We start from the raw sequence: 11636 nt of genomic DNA on the forward strand, positions 1-11636 counted from the left end.
ATTCATTTCTGTTTTTTACAATTATGTTTTTTTTTACGAAAGTGATAACAAATCGCCAAAAACCAATGTAACGCAAGAAATACTAAATTTATACCATTGGCGTACTTAACTCGAATGACTGACATTTTTACCGTTACTAATTGTTTGTACACAAGTTTCAACTTTAAAGTCAAAATTTTTAATAAGTATTGGACGGAATTATAAAATTTAAAGTCTGTTGTAAAGATAATTGTAAGAGCTTTCAAAAGAAATATTACTCAACCCCCAATGCCATTTAAATATTTTGGGGTGATGCTTACCCTTGCTTGGGGGTGAAAGTGACGGAGTAAAAAATACCAGCAAAGAATGTTCCCCTTTAATCTAAAATCGACGGGTCTGAGCGTTTATCTCCAATCTTGACGCAGTTCCTGAAAATGGCTCTGCTTTATTTTCATTTGGCCACCCTGTATAACATAAGACGAACACCTTTGTACACAAAATGTATTACAGCTACTTACGGGGGTATGTGACACTTTTTGAAGTGGTTCCATAAAAAAGGCTCGTAACACTGAAGCAGCTTCTCAAACTGGAGGCATAAGGAGACGATGCCTTGGGAACTAGCGCACACTCTGTGCAGTTTGTGCCAGTACCTCAAATAGAACGCTCGAAAAACGAAGTACAGTTCGATGGGGTTCTCGAATAAATAACAAAATGGAGCAGCTGTAAAGAATGTTTTTTTTTCTGTATACCTGGTGTCCCATAACGTAGAGTAATAGGTGATTTGTGAAGTCATAATAATCTGATCTGACCAAACTTACCTTAGTCCAAAAGTTGATAGTAACCGAGATACAGGGTGTCAAATAACACTACACATTAGTCTAAATTCTAATACTAATTAAATGATAAGTTTGGCGTAAACTAGTTTTAAAAGCGTTTTGTAGGACTAAATGATAAAGTATCACACTAAATTCTTTAAATACAAATATCTCGAGAACGGTAATTCCTAGCGACGTTATGAAAGTAGACCTTTTTGACGTAAAAGTGATGGAAAAAGAGATGTTGCTATCAGAAAATAAGATACAGTCTGTATTAAAGAATTTGTGAACTACAGTAGTTCAAAGAGTAGGCGTAAAAGGCATCCTTTAGAATGTATGCCAAAATTATGAGAAAATTTGAATTTTTCATGTCAAAAGACCCATAAATACCAAATTTCGTTAAAATACATCAATTACTTCGAAGTTATGTAAAAAAAATTAAAATAAAATTTTGATTATGACTTTTTTGGACTAATAAGTTTGGCTAGATCACATCATGATGACGTCACAAATCCTTGTTACTCTATGTACAATTCGTTTTGGTACACCCTGTATAGTTACAACTGAGAAAATCTAGAGAAAACATTTATTTGAACAGAAATTTGAGCATTTGATGTCTCCAAAGGCTGGGATTCACATAAAAATAGAATTATATCTGTCACAATATCAATCGGATTTTTTTCCATCTCATACTATGGAAAAAAATTCATGTACACTGTGTAACAGTGACGTTGTGACAAAATTTCAAGGTTGATTTTCCTTATAGAAAAGAAAAGAAAAAAATCATTTCCCCAAGAAACATCGAATACTTTAAATTTGATATATTTTCTCATAGCAGCTATTTTCATGAAAAATTTAAAGAAATTTAAACAAAAGCTAACCATTGTCCTCGGAATTAGGGTTAAAGTACATTACATCTTCTAAAAGCCTTTTTTTGTTTGATTTCTAAACTGTAGTCGTACATTCGACCTTGTTCATGCTTACAATTAGTACACAAACTAGTTTTGCGTTCTATCTATGACCACAAATTACAATTAATTACCTAATCAATTAATTTCGTAACTTAATATACATAAAAGTTCAAAATGCTCTGTTGTACAACAGAACCAAACACTACTCTCTAAGCTGTAACATTATTTATTTGTATTTCGTGATTTATTGCAGATTGATAACAGTATGATACATTGGTAGTTTAATTTTGATACTTGAATGAACAAAAACATTAAAATTTTGAAAATAGGCAAACAGTAATAAGAGCTGAAAAGTTAATATCGGTTAATCATTTTTTTTAAGTTGCCGAGAAGAAGCTATCATGTACTTTTAACTTTAGGAGGTGTTTGAGATGTTTCAACAGTCAAAAAAAGTTATTTGGCAACGAAGACACTCTTCTTTTACAAATTTGGAAGCACTATTTTTAACCAAAACTTTTGTTGTGCCTCTTAAACTTTGTTTGTAGAGAGCACGGTTCAAGAGTAAAACTCCAAACAAAGATCAACATATTAGGTTTCGTTATGTCACTCGATCGTTAGCAGTTGCTCGGAAAAATGCCAAAATCCCTTATAGGCAAAAAAAAAATTCTTATTTTTTTCTATATTTTGATGAGAAAAATTTGTTTCCAATTACACAATTGCATGAAACGAATACTCAATAAATACCTACTTCTAAAATAATACATATGATTAGAATTTTAGTTTCTGCAGATTATAGATAATTACCACCTGCAACAATTGAAATAATTTTTAAACAGATGGAACAACTATAATAACATGGATAAATATTCTTTAATTCCAATAAAATAAATAATAGCACAGTACTACTAAATAACTAAGTAGGCAAACGATAAATGTCTACATGCAATATGTCCACAAACCATTATGAATTCGGGTCATTGACCAGTCATGCAACTGACTATTCAGTAAGAAATGAAATTGGCAAACTTGAATTTACTTCTGCTTTCTTTTTTTCGAAACCTTAAAGGTATCTTTTAAATACACTATAACATGATTTAATCGAGGAAAATGAAAATATTTTTGTAAATCTGAGGATATAAGGTAAAAGTACATATAAGAAAATTTATATTTTCAAAATTGAACATAATGTAGAGTTTTAATCCAGACAATACGAAACGTCCTTATATCCTAATTACATACGCAAAGTTTACATCATGATAGTTAATTAATTAATTAATTAATTTATTTATTTATTACCTACACCTACTCAACGGGATGAACCCACTTACAGAGCAGGGAAAAATTACAGAAGAAAATTAACACAATAAATACATATACATACATATACTATAAAAACAAGAAATCACAGAGCAGATTACAAACAATATTTCACAAACAGAAACACTAAAGATATAAATAATTCTTTAATAATAGAGATACTAGTGTTAAAGATGTCTATACTGTCCTGCACAGCTGTAAAATTTTCTACACATAATATATAAAGAGAATATTGTAGTATATTAGTACTGGCTGTTTTCAAATAAAAAGTTTCATTAGTCCGGGTGCTTACAGAAGGAACATTAAAGTTAAGCTAAGAATTTCGGGTATATCCAAATTTCAATTTATTATGTTGAAAAGAATAATAACACTGTGCATATCACGGTGAGATTTTAAAGATTTATAATTATATTTTTGAAGGAGCAAGTGCTGCGGATACACTGCCGGAGGATATACATTAAAGTCTTTATAGTTTAACAACTTTAAGAATTTGCGCTGCGTTCTTCCCAACAAATCAACATAACTAACATAGCTTGGAGCCTAAATCAAGGAACAATATTCCAATCGAGGTCTAACGAAACAATTATACAAGATCTTAACTGTATCAACATTGCAGAAATCCTGAGCACTGCGAATTACGAACCCCAAACTTTTGTTAGCTTCCGATACAATATGATGCACATGATACTTAAAAGTGAATTTAAGGTCAAAATAGATTCTTAAATCCTTAACAACATCTGGTCTATTAAGAAGTACAGTATCAATATCGTACGAAAAATAGACACCATCTTTCTTTCTAGAAAAAGTCAATACATTGCACTTTTTTACATTTAAGAGCAATTTGTTCAACTCACGCCAGAGTTTCAGTCTATTAAGGTTCTCCTGCAGTCCTGTAAATTTCCTATCTTTAAGTATAACTTCATGTCATCGGCATATAAAAGATGAGGTACAGTGAAATTGTCGACAATGTTGTTAATAAAAATAAGAAACAACAGTGGACCCAAAATCGATCTTTAGGTAACACCCGACAAGACCGAAAAACTATATGAAAAAAACCCCTGTAGCATACGTATTGACGACGGTCACGAAGATAGGAGTGCAAAAGTGTTAGAAAATTAAATGAAAAGTCGCATTTGTTAAGTTCACGTAAGAGAATATCATGTTGTAAGCGATCAAAAGCCTTGGAAAAATCTGTGTATATTACATCATTACATCCACCTGCTCCTGATTATCCAAGGCTTCAGTCAGGTATTGAGTAATACATAATAAGTTTGTCATAGTGGATTGACCCTTCACAAAACCAAGTTGATTAACGCTGATTACATTCCTAACGTGATTATATAAAATGTCATGCACTCATGCAGGTAGGACTCAAAAATTTTACTAAAATCATTTATGATTGTAATGGGACGATAGTCTGAGACGTCATTAATATCAATATTACCACTCTTGAAAATTGGACAAATTCGTGATGATTTCCATACTTGAGGAATTTTATTAGTCGATATAATTAAATTGAATATTGCTTTCAAAGGCTTTAATAAACTGTGAGCACAATGTCGAATAAGAAAAGCAGGAATATTATCAGGGCCTATAGTCATCTTTGATTTTAATTTTTTTATATACTTTAGGATTAGGACATCATGATCATCAACATGATGTAGACCCGAGTTTCGTTAATATTTAAAAAAGTTGTACCAGGAACGTTCTGAAAACGTAGACGTAACACTTTGACATCCCAACGACATTTTAGGAACGATAATATGTATCTTTGGGATGTAATTCATTTGTCCCATACATATTCCAAAAAGATATATGCGTAAGCTGGGAAAATTGACTTCACGACAAGAAATTTTAATATAAATGTAATATTATTTTTATCATCAGTTATAAAGGTTTGTACAGTTCGACCAGATTCATCTTCTCAAATTTTAGATGCGCACTGGTAACGTGATCAGGTTAGCACCGGAGCCCATTCTCTGTCTGAACCTACTGCCTTACTATTAAGATCTCCTGTCCTTGTCACTCTTGATCTAAGTTCGGTTTGTATTCGTAACGAGTACAATACTCACCATACATGGTAAAACCATGAAAGGGAATGACGCCACTTGGTGGAAAAACCATGGTGCTTTCCGGCTGGTTTTGTTTCCCTTTAACGACCACTTGCATGAATGCTGGTTGGCTGGGTAATTGCTTAAGGATGTCGCCGTCTCTAGAAAAGCACAACATCACCTAAAATTAACATTTCTGATTTATTGGAAAATCAGTATAAAGAAGTAGTACCCCAACCTGATACAATACGTCCTCAAAAACAAAATACTGGTCGTCATTTGAGGCGGTCAGATTTATATCTTTAATTATCAACTTGTCAGTCATTAAATCGTATTGGAGAACGTGCTCCTTTAAGCTTTCGAAATAGTGGTTTTGCTGAAAGAAAATAACGTTCAATTGTAAATTTTATAATAAACGATTCACTTTATACTGCTTGCGCCATATAAGATCGAAATTGATTTCCTTTTTAAGAAAATAATTAAAAAAAATAATAATACATATAAGTAGGTAGAATAATTTTTTTTTCGTCTAAAATAAATTAAAATGATTTTTATAAATGGAGAACTTAAAATCTCTACAAATATTTTAAATAGTTTACTGTATACAATAAGTAATTAATAGTTTGTTTTGATAAAAAATTTAAAATGAAAAGTTCAAATTTAAGATGAATATGTATTAATAATTTTTTAAAAGAGACTCGCTGACTTCACTATAGAATTTACGAAAAAATGTATAGTGCTGTTAAATAAATGTTAGTAAAATGTAATACTTTAATAAAGTTTGTTATTTTTAGTCAATTAGAACGATATAAAGCAACAAATCAACACAAATGCATCAATCTGTCAACTTTATGTTATCTACCTCTTCCATTGGAGAAACAATAATACTCTAGTTCGGGGATACCGGACTCACAATCAGTTTACCAATAAAAATGTTCACACAAGATATGAGGTTACACAATACTAAAGCTGAAATATAAAGGTATGTGTTGTGCTAAAAAAATGACCTCCCGATATTAAATATACTCTAAAAACGTTCATATTTGGAAATATACCTGTACATATACCTGCTACAGTTTCTTTAGAGAGCAATTTTTTGGAAATGTTCTGAACCTATATTTTTTCGTGTTAATCGTAAAGTTCTTGCAATTTTAATACTACCTGAAATTTTTTTTTATTTTTTAGAACGTACACGTGCTAAAAAATACATATGGAGTTTACACTTCTAGCCATGTACGTCACAATATCGTTTCCTTTTTCAAAATTAATTCAGATGAAGAAGAAGTTAAATGAATAAATCATAATGTAACAAAATTATTGAAAAAAATGAAAATGTAACAAATCGCAAGATGTTGATACAAATCTTTGATACTTAAAATTGCTATACTCCGCAGCCGAAATTATAGAGAGCGACTCATCGCTAGCTTTTGGGCTAGTAAGGGGGATGAAGCGTACCGGGAACGAAAATCCATTGGCTTGTCTCCGTAAAAAGCAACAAGATATAATAGAAAATATTGAAAAAAGATAATAAAACATAACATCTAATATTTTTTTACGGTTTGCTATAACCGGCACCTTGATCCATTTTAATTATTACAGCATTTTAAAACGTCCAAGCGGTGTTTTTTAATTTATAAATTTATTATAGCCAAGGAATTAGACCCCTCGTCTACGCTTGTGCTATGACGTTTCTCAGGACGGGTAAATCAAGTCCGTTTACACTCACTAAAAAAGCATTTCCCTATTCCCTACCAAGTGCAAAAGACAGAGATAGAAATTAGATCGACGTTCAGTGTAACTCAGTCTATAGACGATTATAGATTTTATCGATGTGCGTAACGAGCGGCACAAAGATAAATAATATTGAACCGTAGAAAAATCATTTTATATTTTATATGCATTGTGGTAATAGTGTTTTTATATTATGTCTGAGTCACTCTCTATAATTTCGACCGCGGAGTTATAGGTGAAATCTTGGATGCTGTAATTATAGAATAACATAGTATTATTAGATTTAGGATAAAAAATTACTAATACATTTTTTCTAGGACATGAGGAAGCTTTTTAGGGCTCAAAAAAAATATTTGAATTTCACACTCATTATGTTAATGTCTTGTATTTCCAAAAATTGCATCACCTGTATAAATATTGACATATACATGGTGACTACAACTTACACTGTTTATGCAGACGTGAGAGGGAATACGGAGCCGCGTTTCCCGAACTTAGTTCAACAACCAGCAATGAATGTCGGGATTTTCGAAGAAAATATACATATTCTACGTAAATATTTGTAATTTAAAAGAAAAATACTGGACACTACGAATTATATACGAATTATATGCGCAGTTAAAATTTATGTTTACTACATGGATATATATTTTTAATTTTTATGCAGATATAAACGTATTTAGATCGATATTCGCTTACAGGAATTTTTACTTCAGCGCCAAGCAGCAGAGTCCACATTTTGGCCCTGAGACATCTGGGACATCCCTTCTTCAGAAACTCTTGAGCTAAAGGTGCATAATTTTTTGCTAAAATTTTCTCGCCGAGAGCTATTCTCTCAGCCTCGAAAATTGTAAAACTTTGAGGAGTACTGAGGGAGGAATTTACGCATAAAATTTGCTCCCCTCTAGACAGTTCCACGTAGAAACTTCTCTGAAAAAATATACTAGCATCGTTTTGCAAAAATGGTTAGATTGGCATATTACCATGTTGGTTTATAGAGCTACTCTATCAAGTATGGTTGACGATACTTACCAGTTCTGCTAAATTTTTTACTTTAAGTGGTAGTTGGCTAAATTCCCATTGAACGTTTTCCCTAAAATTTAATGATTGTCACTTCTATTATTGATCCATAAGCATAAAACCAGTTACTTTATCTTTTTTACTGGAAAATTATCTAAATACTGTTTATAAAAATGATGATGATAATTTTCCTTAAAGAAATCCAAATAAAAGGATTTATCAGCTTTGATGGAAACAAATACTTAAGTAAAGTACATTCATAGATTCAAGAGATTACCCGCGTCTACTTCAGTGCAGTTACCGCCCATAGAAAAATTCAATACTTGAAATAATCTTCTTCAGGGAGTAATTTAGAAATAAAACGTTTTTAATAAATATATGAAATTAGTAATTTCAATAGTTTATGTAAACAAGGACATGTGATGCCAACAGTGGATAATTTACTAAGAACATATTTGTATCTAATGACGATTTAAAGAATGCCGATCTGAATATTTAATAAAAGTGGTCAGTATTGAAGAGTACATGCATACTTATACAGTGTGTCGCCGGATGGGGTACCGCACTCTTGTAAACTTTTTTATTGTTGATTTTTCAGAGAAAAATTTATTCTTGATAAAACGTTTTGCTTTAGTACCAATACCACGCTGCCACTTAACAGAGATAGTGCCACTCTTAAATCTATGAATGTACTTTACTACTGATTACTTGATACCTGTCTTTTATAGGGCCTTTTAAGTTCAACAACACTTCCAAAAAATCCTTTGGAGCATAGACTGGTCTGTACTTGTGGATTTCCACCTGAAAATGAAGAACTTCAAGTAACAGCAACTGAATAAACCAAGTGAGATTACCAACTTCGAAATTGCTTAGTTCTGTCCACTTGTTGACAATTTCTTCTCGTTCGTTAGTGTTCCTAACTTTCGCTAGATTTATGCCTAGTTCGTTGCACATGGAGTTCAGCGACTTGTGGATCCTCTTGTCCCAGTGTATTTGGCACTTCCTGAAGAATGAATCGTAAGGGCTGGTTTCTTTCTTTTTCGTCTTTATCCATCTATAGACGTTGTTTTTCAGTTCTGAAGCTAGGCCATTTTCCTGCATCGCTCTTAGTAAGGTATTCTTGAAGTCGTCGGCTTTTACACTAGGTGTGACCACCAATTTCTGAGAACATGCCAAGAATGTCTATTTTGACAACTTAAACCAAAATTAATGTCATTTCGAGACTACAGAATGTTCAAAAAGAACACAAAAATCATTGACACGCTGGTTCCTCGATTTAAAACAAGAAATATGTTTTGCCATGCAATGTAAACATAGATTTGTTTCTCATTGTATTAGTAACGTGCTCTCCAAATTTGCTAATTTGGTATGTTTTCAGCCACGAAAATTGATTAAATACAAATATTTCGAATTTTCACTGTCAAGATCAACGGTGACAAAATTTTTAACAGTAAGGCGATGTTTCACATTGTTATTAGCTATGTCCTGTCCAAAGTTGGTTAGTGCAACTCTCTTAGTTTCGAAAATTCAATACCTATGTAAAAATTACTTCATGTAGTATGTTCTTTTATATGCAGTTATTAGGTATCTCAAAATATTGATATCCAGAAAGAATGCACTTTGAATGAATTTTAAGTTGCAAAACCCAGTTAAGGACAGCCAATAACTGATTGTTAAAAAAAATATATAAGGACGCGTGGGTGGAAACAAATTCATTAAAAATTCAGGGGTTTGTTTTTTGGAAAAAACGCTCGCATACTTCGATTTTTATTTTTGACTGCGGTTTTTCTGATGGTAAATTCATGTATACAGGGTGGCCCAAAAATAATTTACTACAATCAACTTCAATTTTTCAAATGGGAATATCTATTTTTTATTTCATTTTTGAATTCTACATCGAATTCTAAGTATATCTCTTCTGTTTCTTATCATTTATTTAAACTCAACAGTTATCGAGAAATTTACTATTTATTTATTTATTTATTAATAAAACAAAACAACAAATAAAATAAAATGTTTAAATTGTTGACCAATAATTTCCTGACAATAGGCAAGTCGAACAAATACTCGTAATGCTAGGGGCTGGATTTGTTGTATTTCTTCTTTAATTCTATTATTGAATTCTTCAATATTTTCCGGCTTATTAAAGTAGACTTCAGATTTCAGATAACCCCCCCCCCCAGATAAAAATCCAATGGGGTTAGATCTGGAGACCTAGCGATAAAACCCCTCCTTTGGATCCATCTATTTGGGAAAATATTGTGCTAATCTCGTACTGTTCGTGAATAGTGTGAGGGCGCTCCATTCTGTTGGAACCACATATCGAATCTACCTGTATATTTGCGTTGCAGTTAAACTAGGTATTATGTAATTTTGTAGTAAGTCTAAGTGTGCCCTCAAAAAGGCGGACACACAATTGTGGCCCATACGTTTACTTTCTGGGGGAATTCTGTAAGACTTTCTATACTCCAATGTGGGTTTTCTGGTGCCCAATATCGAAAATTTTGCGTGTTTACCGAACTATTCAAACAAAATGTTGCGTCGTTAAAGTCTTACTTAAAAATTGCGAGCTGGCATTGCATCATCCTTCATTATTTTGCAAAATTCTAATCTGCGGTCGCGATAATCTTCAATAAGTTCCTGAACTAAATGTACTTTGTATGGGTGCCATTTGTTCTGCTGTAAGTCAACAATCAAAATTACCAGAATTGAAAAAAAAAACAAAATAAATACACAATTGAATGTTTTGCTCGATTTAGAAAAAAAAAAAAAAACTCAGAAACTAAGTCGAAAATACACTGCTCAATAATGGATACTGGATACTTGTGATTATCAGAAAAACCGCATCCAAAAATGAAAATCCGTCGATGTTTCAGCTCACAGAATTCAGCCTCACGGTGGCCAGAATAAACTTACTTAGTATTTTATATTAAAATATCAAGTATTTCGTGCGAACCTTTCTATATTACTTTTAACTAATTTCAAAATTTCATTTTCAATTTTTTTTTGTGTAGGTGAAACTAAACGAATAAATCAAGTTGGAAAAGCTTTAAAAACACAACGCAACTTGAACATAACATCACTATAATTAAATATGAATTAAAAAACATCCAAACAGTTCTTTATAAGTTCAAGTACTTAATTTAGAGACTAACCTGTATGTCTTCGTACAAACTCAAGTATGGTGCTGACTTCTTTAAATCATCGCATATTTTGATTGTGGTGTGATGAATACTCTTGTCTTTTAGGTCGTCCATTTGTATTTGGAAATTTGTTGAACGTCTTGAAACAAACAAGATTCCAACAAACAGATCACGGCAAATGTGTTATTGGTATCTTAGCGACGTAAATATTGATTATTCAGTTACAGATTGAGAACTTTGCCGTTAATATATCTTCTATTGTTTATCTGCATTTTGAAAGAGTCAACAGTTTACTGTGAAATCGCTTCAAACAATATGAAACGCTTACCTAAAAATAATTTCTGTTTTTCTTTCTTTATCTAAATTTTTTTGTTTAAATTTAATCTAATTTTAATAAAAAATAATACAAAATTAAATTAAATAAAAATTAATCCTTTAAATGGAAAAGAGAGGAAAGGAAAATTATTATTATTATTCTTTGTTTAAATTATTATGAAATTGACCAAAGTGGGATTAATTCAAGAGCGATTTTCTCAGAAACCGTTAAAGATAACGATTTGAAACAAGAGTACCTTTTTAACGTAAAACAGTTCGGGAAAACGAAATTTGCTGTCTAATTTGTTAAAAAGTCAAAGATGAAAAAGTTACACACGCAAAGTACCAAGGGCC

General features: G+C 31.7%; 1 protein-coding gene across 1 annotated transcript in view; it reads right to left on the reverse strand.

Moving 5' to 3' along the window:
- The window catches only part of LOC108917064 (TBC1 domain family member 19), a 13096-nt gene extending 2015 nt beyond the window's left edge, over nucleotides 1–11081 (reverse strand). Inside the window, exons 1-8 of the mRNA XM_018723498.1 lie at nucleotides 10980–11081; nucleotides 8683–8985; nucleotides 8540–8625; nucleotides 7837–7897; nucleotides 7504–7734; nucleotides 5312–5449; nucleotides 5095–5254; nucleotides 498–699 (exon numbers count right to left, since the gene is read on the reverse strand). Coding sequence (XP_018579014.1) covers nucleotides 498–699; nucleotides 5095–5254; nucleotides 5312–5449; nucleotides 7504–7734; nucleotides 7837–7897; nucleotides 8540–8625; nucleotides 8683–8985; nucleotides 10980–11081 — 1283 coding nt within the window. The remainder of the gene's footprint in view (nucleotides 1–497; nucleotides 700–5094; nucleotides 5255–5311; nucleotides 5450–7503; nucleotides 7735–7836; nucleotides 7898–8539; nucleotides 8626–8682; nucleotides 8986–10979) is intronic.
- Nucleotides 11082–11636: the final 555 nt, after the last annotated feature.

The sequence above is a fragment of the Anoplophora glabripennis genome, unplaced genomic scaffold, assembly GCF_000390285.2.
Source record: "Anoplophora glabripennis isolate ALB-LARVAE unplaced genomic scaffold, Agla_2.0 scaffold3, whole genome shotgun sequence".
Classification (NCBI taxonomy): domain Eukaryota; kingdom Metazoa; phylum Arthropoda; class Insecta; order Coleoptera; family Cerambycidae; genus Anoplophora; species Anoplophora glabripennis.